The sequence below is a fragment of the Hyla sarda genome, chromosome 7 (genome assembly GCF_029499605.1).
Source record: "Hyla sarda isolate aHylSar1 chromosome 7, aHylSar1.hap1, whole genome shotgun sequence".
NCBI classification, from domain to species: domain Eukaryota; kingdom Metazoa; phylum Chordata; class Amphibia; order Anura; family Hylidae; genus Hyla; species Hyla sarda.
Genome location: NC_079195.1, coordinates 196,823,268 through 196,835,536, shown reverse-complemented (window position 1 = coordinate 196,835,536; position 12,269 = coordinate 196,823,268). Strand labels below are relative to the sequence as shown.

At 42.6% G+C, this 12,269-nt stretch overlaps 1 protein-coding gene across 3 annotated transcripts in view; it reads left to right on the top strand.

Moving 5' to 3' along the window:
* RABGAP1L (RAB GTPase activating protein 1 like) overlaps positions 1-12,269 on the top strand; it is a 430,423-nt gene that overhangs the window by 315,980 nt on the left and 102,174 nt on the right. For all 3 annotated transcript variants that reach the window (XM_056532031.1, XM_056532030.1, XM_056532027.1), the window contains one exon: positions 8,355-8,396. In XM_056532031.1, the coding sequence (XP_056388006.1) occupies positions 8,355-8,396 (42 nt within the window). The remainder of the gene's footprint in view (positions 1-8,354; positions 8,397-12,269) is intronic.

The following is a 12,269-nucleotide window of genomic DNA, read 5'->3' as shown; positions in this document are numbered from 1 at the left end:
TGTTTATGGCCCGTCAATTTCTTAAAACGTAAGAATAGGCTAAGATTTTAGGCCAGATGACTAGCCCAGAAATAGAATAGGCATCAGTATCACGTAGGTGAAAGATGTTTAACAGGATGGCTTTTTTTGTAATGTTTCCTAATTTCCAGTATGCAGTCTTCTATAGGCTCTAGTGGTGGGAACTGGATTGTTGCATACACAATGAAGAGGAAAATAAAAAAATATTTAATAGTCAGCCATTATCTTTGATGGGGGAAAACATTGGCCCTCCTTTACTATTCTAAACCCGACCTCTTTTGTCGGGTTTTTTTGTCGCATCTTTGTCTGCGACATGTTGCAGACATCGTGCGCCAGTCTGCGACACGATGCAACATTTTTTCCCAACGGACCCGATGTGGATTCTCCCAAACCCGAAAAAGGGGCGTTACCCGACATTTCTGAGCTTTCCCACGTATTTATAAAGGTTTCCAACCCGAATTTGTTGAATTGTTGTGGATTTTTTCCCGACAGCTCAGAGGAGTTGGAAACCAAAACCAACAAAACCCACGTGCGACAAACAGGATGCGACATAATAATAAATACCAGGGGGAAAAAGCAGTCGGGTAAGAAAGCAAGATAGACTTACAACCCGATTTTCTTAGTAAATGAGGGCCATTATCTGTGATGGGGAGAAGGATATTATCTCTGACGGGGAGGAGAGCATTATATGTGATGGGGAGGAGAGCATTATCTGTGATGGGGAGGAGAGCATTATCTGTGATGGGGAGGAAAACATCTGTAATGGAGAGAAAAACATTATCTCTGATGGGGAGGAGAACATTATCTGTAATGAGGAGGGGAGCATTATCTTTGATGGGGTGAAGATCATTATCTCTGATGGGGAGGAGAACATTTTCTGTGATGGGGAGGAGAACAGTATCTGTGATGGGGAGGAGATCATTATCTGTGATGGGGAGGAGAGCATTATCTGTGATGGGGAGGAGATCATTATCTGCGATGGGGAGGAGAACATTATCTGTGACGAGGAGGAGAACATTATATGTGATGGGGAGGAGAACGTTATCTGTGATAGGGAGGAAAGCATTATCTGTGACGAGGAGGAGAACATTATATGTGTTGGGGAGGAAAACGTTATCTGTGATGGGGGAGAGAACATTATCTGTGATGGGGAGGAGAGCATTATCTGTGATGGGGAGGAGATCATTGTCTGTGATGGGGAGGAGAACATTATCTGTGACGAGGAGGAGAACATTATATGTGTTGGGGAGGAAAACGTTATCTGTGATGCGGAGGAGAATATTATCTGTGATGCGGAGGAGAATATTATCTGTGATGGGGAGGAGAACATTATCTGTGATGGGGAGGAGAACATTATCTGTGATGGGGAGGAGAACATTATCTGTGATGGGGAGGAGAGCATGATCTGTGATGGGGAGGAGAGCATTATCTGTGATGGGGAGGAGAACATTATCTGTGACGGGGAGGAGAACATTTTGTCATGGGGGAGAACCTTATTTGTGATGGGAAGAAATTTATCAAAACCTGTACAGAGGAAAAGTTGTCCAGTTGCCCATAGCAACCAATCAGGTCGCTTCTTTCATTTTGTAGAGGCCTTGTTAAAAATGAAAGAAGCAATCTGATTGGTTGCTATGGGCAACTCAGCAACTTATCCTTTGGACACATTTTGATAAATCTCTCCCATTATCCTTGAATCATATTGATAAATGTCAATTAAGGCCAATCTGAGAGGACAGTAACAATCAGTTTATATATGCCAACAAGATGGAGTCCAGCCACATCAAACAACTAACACCGTTCTCTGTGTCCCTAGAGACAGATATTCATATTGCCTTCTATGTGTTTGAATTGTATTCCAAGATTTGTTGGGCATCAGGTGAGACTGAAGAACTTAAAGGGGTACTCCGGTGAAAAACTTATTTTTTTTTTTATCAACTGGTGGCAGAAAGTTAAACAGATTTGTAAATTACTTCTATTAAAAAATCGTAATCCTTCCTGTACTTATTAGCTGCTGAATACTACAGCGGAAATTCTTTTCTTTTTGAAACACAGTGCTCTCTACTGACATCTCTGTCCTTTTTAGGAACTGTCCAGAACAGCATATGTTTGCTATGGGGATTTCCTTTTACTCTGAACAGTTCCTAAAATGGACAGAGATGTCAGCAGAGAGCACTGTGCTCGTGATGTAAGCAGACAGCTCTGTGTTTCAAATGGAAAAGAATTTCCACTGTAGTATTCAGCAGCTAATAAGCACAGGAAGGATTAAGATTTTTTAATAGAAGTAATTTACAAATCTGTTTAACTTTCTGGCACCAGTTGATTAAAAAAAAACAAAAAAAAAAAAAAAAACGTTTTTCACCGGAGTACCCCTTTAAAAAGATTCTCATATGTCTTTCATGAAGGTCTAAATGTTATATAATTTGAATACCATGTTAGAAACCATATTGTGATCCATAGGTGCAGGTCCTCCACTCCAACGTAGGTGCACAACTGCACTTGGGGTTGAGCACCTTGTACCACCTTAGATCACGTCAATGTAATTGCATGTTAGAAACATATTTTTAGTTATTTAACCCCTTAAGGACGCAGGACGTAAATGTACGTCCTGGTGAGGTGGTACTTAACGCACCAGGACGTACATTTACGTCCTAAGCATAACCGCGGGCATCGGAGCGATGCCCGTGTCATGCGCGGCTGATCCCGGTTGCTGATCGCAGCCAGGGACCCGCCGGCAATGGCCGACGCCCGCGATCTCGCGGGCGTCCGCCATTAACCCCTCAGGTGCCGGGATCAATACAGATCCCGGCATCTGCGGGAGTTCGCGATTAAAATGAACGATCGGATCGCCCGCAGCGCTGCTGCGGGGATCCGATCATTCATAACGCCGCACGGAGGTCCCCTCTCCTTCCTCCGTGCGGCTCCCGGCGTCTCCTGCTCTGGTCTGTGATCGAGCAGACCAGAGCAGGAGATGACCGATAATACTGATCTGTTCTATGTCCTATACATAGAACAGATCAGTATTAGCAATCATGGTATTGCTATGAATAGTCCCCTATGGGGACTATTCAAGTGTAAAAAAAAATGTAAAAAAATGTAAAAGTAAAAGTAAAAAAAAAGTGAAAAATCCCCTCCCCCAATAAAAAAGTAAAACGTCCGTTTTTTCCTATTTTACCCCCAAAAAGCGTAAAAAACATTTTTTATAGACATATTTGGTATCGCCGCGTGCGTAAATGTCCGAACTATTAAAATAAAATGTTAATGATCCCGTACGGTGAACGGCGTGAACGAAAAAAAATTAAAAAAGTCCAAAATTCCTACTTTTTTAATACATTTTATTAAAAAAAAAATTATAAAAAATGTATTAAAAGTTTTTTATATACAAACTTATACGGAAAAATAAAAAAGTTATAGGTCATCAAAATAAAGGGATTATAAACGTACTAATTTGGTTAAAAAGTTTGTGATTTTTTTTAAGCGCAACAATAATATAAAAGTATATAATAATGGGTATCATTTTAATCGTATTGACCCTCAGAATAAAGAACACATGTCATTTTTACCAGAAATTGTACGGCGTGAAAACAAAACCTTCCAAAATTAGCAAAATTGCGTTTTTCGTTTTAATTTCCCCACAAAAATAGTGTTTTTTGGTTGCGCCATACATTTTATGATATAATGAGTGATGTCATTACAAAGGACAACTGGTCGCGCAAAAAACAAGCCCTCATACTAGTCTGTGGATGAAAATATAAAAGAGTTATGATTTTTAGAAGGCGAGGAGGAAAAAATGAAAACGGAAAAATGAAATTGTCTGAGTCCTTAAGGCCAAAATGGGCTGAGTCCTTAAGGGGTTAAAAAAAAAAAAAAAAAAAAACATATTTCATATTCAAGTTTTTCCAGAAATCCAAAACCAAAAAAGGGTTATAAAAAAAAAAAGTTTTTTTTCCAGGTCTTTCAATTTCTAAGGAGGTATGACTATTTATTTCTTCCCATTTACAGCTTTTATGTGGCCTTTTTCACCACGTTTTCCCCTCTGCAGTCTCCATCGCTAATTTTCTGTTGTCCCCTAGCTAGCTAGTGGGTATAGACTAGCTGCTATGATGTCTCCCACACCACACACACAGTAGAACTGATCCTGCCCTATATCTCTATAGTACACCATAAAAAGCAGCAGCATGGAGGACATTAAGGAGCAGTAATGCACAGAACCGTGTAATCTATAAATACAGCCTCCTCGTGACCCTCTCTGTCCCTCTTCAACCTCACCCCTCTTCCTCTCCATAAACTTCTATGAGCGGCAGTAACCTGATCACTCAGCGAGCTGATCTATCTTTAGATTTCAGTAGATTTTGCAGAAAGAATCATGAGTTCGATAAGTGGAGTGGTCTAATAAGATACATTACAAATACTCTTAGGCTAAGTTTCCACTTGTTTTTTTTTTTTCTGGCAGTTTTTGGAAAACTGCCACTGCAGTTTTTGAGCTAAAGCTAGAAGTGTATTCAAATGGAATAGGACATATAAAGGAATAACTTATACTTCTCCTCCCTTATGGATCCACTTCTGACTTTGGCTTAAAAACTGCAGTGGCAGTTTTCCAAAAACTGCCAGAAAACTTAGCTTAGCCTTAAAGGGGTACTCCGGTGGAAAACGTTTATTTTTTTTTTTTTAAATGAACTGGTGCCAGAAAGTTAAACAGATTTGTAAATTACTTCTATTTAAAAATCTTAATCCTTCCAGTACTTATTAGCAGCTGTACTCTACAGAGGAAATGCTTTTCTTTTTTAATTTCTTTTTTGTCTTGTCCACAGTGCTCTCTGCTGACACCTCTGTCCATGTCAGGAACTGTCCAGAGCAGCATAGGTTTGCTATGGGGATTTTCTCCTGCTCTGGACAGTTCCTGATACGGGCATCAGGTGTCAGCAGAGAGCACTGTGGACAAAACAAACTTAAAAAGAAATTCAAAAAGAATTAATTTCCTCTGTAGCATACAGATGCTAATAAGTATTGGAAAGAAAAATATATTATATTATAGAAGTACTTTACAAATCTGTTTAACTTCATGGCACCAGTTGATTTAAAAAAAAAAAATAAAATGTTTTCCATCAGAGTGCCTCTTGGGAACGCAGGGCGTATGCACACACCCTGCATCCCCGATCCTTAAGGACTCAGGGCGTACCTGTACACCCTGAGTATTTCTGGTCCCTGATGCTCGCCGGGCAGGGATCGGACCGGGATGCCTTGTGAAATCATTCAGCAGGCATACCGTGACAACACCTGGGGACTGCCACCACCCACCAAAGTTGGTGATTGCCGATCAATTCAGATCGTCGATTTTCGGCAATTCCGTGTCAATGGGGTCCCCAGGGACCCGGAAAAAAAGGATGATAGGTGCTGTCCGAGACGGAACCGATCATCCTTTAGCAGCAGGAGTGAGATGGAACCGGTAAGGCCTACGAATCAGGACGCCTGCTGTGGGGGTGTCCCTAAATGCACCTGCTCCGCCCCTGTTCCGGGGCACGAGAATGGGTGCCGGGAGCCCTCACCTTAGGCTGTGGCTCCCGATCCCCGGCATCAGCAGCGGGATCGGGGCCCTAGGAGCGGAGTCGGTGCCGGCAGGCGGATCTTCAGTGCGCTGCAGCAGGAGGTAAGGCTGGCCGCCTGCTGTTGCTTAGCAACAGCTCCCAGCATTCAAACAAGGGCATGCTGGGGGTTGTTTTAATGCAACAGCAGAAGGCACAACTACAACTCCCAGCATGCCCTTTGGCTGTCTGTGCATGCTGGGAATTGTAGTAGTGTGCCTCCAGCTGTTGCATAACTACAAGTCCCAACATGCCCTTCAGCTGTAAGTGCATGCTGAGAGTTGTAGTTTTGCAACAGCTGAAGGCACTCTGGTTGCAAAACACAGAGTTTGTTACCTAACTAAGTGTTTTGCAACCAGGGTGCCTTCAGCTGTTGCAAACTACAACTCTCAGCATGCACTGATAGACCGTACATGCTGGGAGTTGTAGTTTTGCAACAGCTGGAGGCACACTGGTTGCAAAACACTGAGTTAAGTAACAAACTCTGTGTTTTGCAAACAGTGTGCCTCCAGCTGTTGCATAACTACAACCCCCAGCATGCACGACAGCCAAAGGACATTCTGGGAGTTGTAGTCTTGCAACAGCTGGAGTTTTGTCCCCCCCATGTGAATGTACAGGGTACATTCACACGGGCGGGGTTTTACAGTGAGTTTCTCGCTGCAAGTATGAGATGCAGCAGATTTTCCTCTGCAGCTCAAACTCCCAGCGGGCAACTCGCTCACTGTACCCCATGTTACGTTCCTTGAGGGTTGAAGTTTCCAAAATAGTATGCCATGTATTTTTTTTTTTTTTTGCTGTTCTGGCACCATAAGGGCCTTCTTAATGCGACATGCCCCCCAAAAACCATTTCAGCAAAGTTCGCTCTCCAAAATCCCATTGTCGCTCCCTTCCTTCTGAGCCCTCTAGTGCACCCACAGAGCACTTGACATCTACAAATGAGGTATTTCCTTATTCGAGAGAAATTGGGTTACAAATTTTGGGAGGATTTCTCTCCTTTTACCCCTTGTAAAAATGCAAAAAGTGAACATCGACAAGAACATGCGAGTGTAAAAAATGAAGATTTTGAATTTTCTTCTTCACTTTGCTGCTATTCCTGTGAAACTCTTAAAGGGTTAGCAAACTTTCTGAATGTCATTTTGAAAGCTTTGAGGGGTGCAGTTTATTTAATGGGGTAACTTATGGGGTATTTCTCACAGAAAAGCCCCTCAAATCTACATCAAACTTACCGCAAAATAGGAGAAGGAAGTAAGTCTGGCACTGCAATCCACTGACTGAAGCTAGGTAATAACACCTGGGTGGCTATTCGGGGATGCAATCTCGTAAGAATCAATACAGCAAGTGATCCTAGGAGTGAAAAATAAGATGCACTCACCCAAGCCTATGTCTTTTCGTCAAACTTTATTCTTCGGACATTAAAAGTACAGTGGGTAGATACGGCAGGAGCAGCCTCGCAGCGACAGAACTGTCTCTTGCGCGCCAAGCGCACTTCCTCGGGCTGCCGATCGGCAGCCCGAGGAAATGCGCTTGGCGCGCAAGAGACAGTTCTGTCGCTGCGAGGCTGCTCCTGCCGTATCTACCCACTGTACTTTTAATGTCCGAAGAATAAAGTTTGACGAAAAGACATAGGCTTGGGTGAGTGCATCTTATTTTTCACTCCTAGGATCACCTACATCAAACTTAACTGGTCCCTAAAAAATTATGATTTTGAATTTTTCGTGAAAATTTTGAAAATTGCTGCTATACTTTGAAGCCCTCTAATGTCTTCAAAAAGTAAATACATGTCAACTTTATAATGCCAACATAAAGTAGACATATTGTAATTGTGAATCAATCAATATATAATTTATTTAGAATGTCCATTTTCCTTACAAACAGAGAGCTTAAAATTTTGAAAAATGCTACATTTTTAAAAAATTTCATGAAATTTTGAGATTTTTCACCAAGAAAGGATGCGAGTAACGACAAAAAAATTACCAGTATGTTAAAGTAGAATATGTTTTGAAAAAACAATCTCGGAATCAGAATAAAAGGTAAAAGCATCTCAGAGTTATTAATGCATAAAGTGAGAGTGGTCAGAATTGCAAAAAAGGGCTGAGTCCTTAAAGGGGTACTCCGCCCCTAGACATCTTATCCCCTATCCAAAGGATAGGGGATAAGATGTCAGATCGCCGCGGTCCCGCTACTGAGGAGCCCCGGGATCACCGCTGCGGCACCACGCTATCATTACTGCATTGAGCAAGTTCGCTCTGCACGTAATGACGGGCAATACAGGGGCCGGAGGATCGTTATGTCACGGCTCCGCCCCTCGTGACGTCACGGCCCGCCCCCTCAAAACAAGTCTATGGGAGGGGGGCGTGGCGGTCGTCACGCCCCCGCCATAGACTTGCATTAAGGGGGCGGGCCGTGATGTCATGAGGGTCGCAGCCATGACGTCGCGCTGCTCCGTCTCCTGTATTGCCCGTCATTACGTGCAGAGCAAACTTGCTCAGTGCAGTAATTACAGCGCGGTGCCGCAGCGGCGATCCCGGGGGTCCCCAGAAGCTGGACCCCGGCGATCTGACATCTTATTCCCTATCCTTTGGATAGGGGATAAGATGTCTAGGGGCGGAGTACCCCTTTAAGGTGAAAATGGACTGAGTCCTTAAGGGGTTAAATTATCTTGCTGTATATTGTGATTGTATGATGAGCATTGTTGGTTTATTTTGTATATATTTTTTAATACTTATTTTTCTCATGAACCCGTTCTTTTCTCTTTAGGGTCTGACTATCATCTTCCAAGTGGCACTGGCTCTTTTGAAGGTAGGTAACATTCCTTGAAATTACATGCATTTAAAGGGGTGCTCCGGTGACAAAAATTTTTTTTTAAATCAACTGGTGGCAGAAAGTTAAACTGATTTGTAATTAACTTCTATTTAAAAATCTTAATCCTTCCAGTACTTATCAACTTCTGTATTCTCCAGAGGAAGTTCTTTTGTTTTTAAAATTATTTTCTGTCTGACCACAGTGCTCTCTGCTGACACCTCTGTTCATGTCAGGAATTGCCAAGATTTGCTATGGGGATTTTTTTCCTGCTCTGGACAGTTACTGATATGGACATAGGTGTCAGCAGAGAGCTCTGTGGTCAGGCAGAAAATAAATCAAAAAAGAAAAGAACTTCCTGTGGAGCATACAGCAGCTGATAAGTACTGGAAGGACTAAGGTTTTTTTTAAATAGAAGTAATTTACAAATCTGTTTAACTTTCTGGCACCCGTTGATAAAAAAAAAAAAATGCCGTCCAGGACCAAGGGTACAGGTACAGGTACGCCCTCGGACCCTGGTACTTAAAGGGGTACTCCGGTGGTTAATTTTTTTGACTATATGGCATCTTCTTTGTAAGTTTTGTTTTTTTGCAATATACATGTGTTATATGTTTTGGCAGCATGTGTGTGTTTTTCTTACCTGTTTGTTGGGCAGGAAGTTCGGTAGTTCCGAGTGTTTTCTTTTACTGTTGTCCACAGTTCTGAGTCTGTTGTGGACAAGATGTCACAGCTTTTTTTTTCTCTGTCTGCATGAGAGGAATAAGCCACGCCCCTTCATCTCATCCAGCTGAGTACACAGCTCCTCACCTCCCCTCCCCCTGCTCTGTATTCTAAGGACGCAGGTCTGCACAGGAGAAGGAGCTCACAGAGAAGATAAGTGTTATGTGAAGGGGAGGATGAGAAGGTGCAGGGGCTGGGGATGTATGGACTGCAGGGGAATAAATCTCATACTGGGAATGATCTCTATGGGGGAGATTTATCAAAACCTGTGCAGAGGAAAACTTGCCCATAGCAACCAATCAGATTGCTTCTTTCATTTTTCACAGGCCTTCATAAAAATGAAAGCAGCAAGCTGATTGGTTGCTATGAGCAACTGGGCAAGTTTTCCTCTGCACAGGTTTTGATAAATCTCCCCCTATATGTGAAGGGGGAGGGGGGGGACTCCTGAATGACACATGCTGGGAGTTGTAGTCCCTGTTGTGTGTATGTTAGTGTTTACAAACCAGTGTGCCTCCAGCTGTTGCAAAACTACAACTCCCAGCATGCCCTGACAGACTTTGGGCATGCTGGGAGTTGTAGATTTGCAACAGCTGGAGGCACACTGGTTGGGAAACACTGTTCTAGCCATTCAGCATACACATCATGTTACACCAGTGTTTCCAAACCAGTGTGCCTCCAGCTGTTGGAAAACTACAACTCCTAGCATGCCCAAAGGCTGTCAGGGCATGCTGGGAGTTGTAGTTTTACAACACCTGGAGGCACCCTGGTTGGGAAACACTGGTGTATGCCCTACAGAGGTGTTGTGAACTACAACCCCCAGGAGACTACAGAGGCAGGTGTTATACCACAGACTGAAGAATCCTGAATGACACATGGTGGGAGTTGTAGTCCCTTTTGTGTGTGTATGACAGTGTATCCCAACCAAGGCTGATTATATTAGTGTGCTGTGTATAAGGGGGCTGACCCGGGAAAATAGTAGGATGGGTAAAGGGTGGAACAAACACACAAACAAAACAAAAAAAGGAGCCGCCCCAAACCAGCAAGGCATGTGGCATGCTGGGATTTGTAGTTTTCAGCACAGCAAGAAACAGGAAATAGAAGCAAAGATAGGAAAACAAAGTGGGGCATAAAAAGACAACAAAGAACGGAAATAGAGTAGGCTAAATAACAAGAATAGAAATGAAGCAAAACAAATAGGGTAAGTCAGAAACGGAAAAACACGTTGACCACCGGAGTACCCCTTTAAGGACCAAGGGCGTACCTGTACGCCCTGATCCCGTTAACAGGGTTTAAACCGTTCCCACCAGTGGAGAACGGGTTAAACCCTTTGGGTTTCAGTTGCTACAGGTAACCGGGACCCACGGCTAATGCCGGGCACCAACGATCGGGCCGATGCCTGGCATTAACCCTTTAGACGCCGCGATCAAAGCTGATCACGGCGACTAAACAGAAAGTGTCTCGGCAGCTCAACGTTGCTGATCGGGACTATCGCAACATAATCGCAATGTCCTATTCCGCTTTCTGGACGACAAGAGGGTCCTCACCTGCCTATTCGTCATCCGTTCTGCTGCTCCTAGCCTGCGCAGCAGGCTAGAGCAGCAGATCGCTGGTTACAGTGATCAGTGCTTTGCTATGGCAGAGCACTGATCAGTATATACAATCAGAAGATTGCATATTTTAGATTAAAAAAAAAGTGTACAAAAAAAGTTAATAAAAGTGAATTAACCCCTTCCCTAATAAAAGTTCAAATCACCCCCCCCCCTTTTCGCATTTTCAAAATAAAATAATGTAATAAAAAATTAAAGTAAATATATGTGGTACCGACGCGTGCGTAAATGTCCGATCTTTTAAAATATAAGGTTAGCTAAACCGCACAGTCAATGACGTACACGTAAAAATAAGTCCAAAATTGTGCATTTTTGGTCACTTCATATACCATAAAAATATTAATAAAACAAATCAAAACAAAAATGGTATCGGTAAAAACTACAGACCACGGCGCAAAAAAATGAGCCCTCATATAGCGCCGTATGCTGAAAAATAAAAAGTTATAGGGGTCAGAATGTGACAATTTTAAACATACTAATTTTGGTGCATGTAGTTAGAATTTTTTTAAAGTAGTAACATAAAATAAAACCTACATAAATTGGGTATCCTTGTGACCATATGGATCTACAAATTAAAGATCAGGTGTCATTTTTACCAGAAATTGCACCTCGTAGAAATGGAAACCCCAAAAATTACAATATTGGCGTTTATTTTTCTATTTCACCCCACAAAAAATATTTTTTTGGGGTTTTGCGGTAGATTTTGTTATTAAATGATTGATGTAATTACAAAGTACAATTGGTGGCGCAAAAAACAAGCCCTTATATGGGTCTGTAAGTGCAAAATTGATTAAGGTGAGGTGGAAAAAATGAAATTGCGAAAAAACAAAAAATGATCTGGTCGATAAGGTGAAAATGGGCTTAGTCCTTAAAGAGGAACACCACTGGGAAAAAAAAAAAGTTCTAAATCAACTGGTGCCAGAAAGTTAAACAGATGTGTAAATTACTTCTATTTAAAAATCTTAATCCTTCCAGTACTTATCAGCTTCTGTATGCTCCACAGGAAGTTCTTTTCTTTTTAAATTTCCTTTCTGTCTGACCACAGTGCTCTCTGCTGACACCTCTGTCCATTTTAGTAACTATCCAGAGCAGGATATGTTTGCTATGGGGATTTTTTCTGATCTGGACAGTTAATAAAATGGAAAGAAACAAGACTGCACTCACCAATGGCAACAGAGCTTTATTGTAGCATTGCAGGTAACAGAAGCAGGTGGATGAAGGGAGGTATCAGCTTGAAGAAGCGCCAATTCCGGCGTGAAACAGCCTGTCCTGGTGTACGCCCCCCGCCTCCCTCCATCCACCTGCTTCTGTTACCTGGAATGCTGCAATAAAGCTCCGTTGCCATTGGTGAGTGCATTCTTGTTACCTTGATTTGGACTTTGCACCTCCTGTACTGGCACCCACACGGGGTTACACATGCACTCCACCATGCTCCATATTACTGAAACCGCAGCTTTATTCCTGCTTGTGCCAGGTCACTCCATACCTTTGCTGTATGCTAAAATGGACAGAGGTGTCAGCAGAGAGCACTGTGGTCAGACAGAAA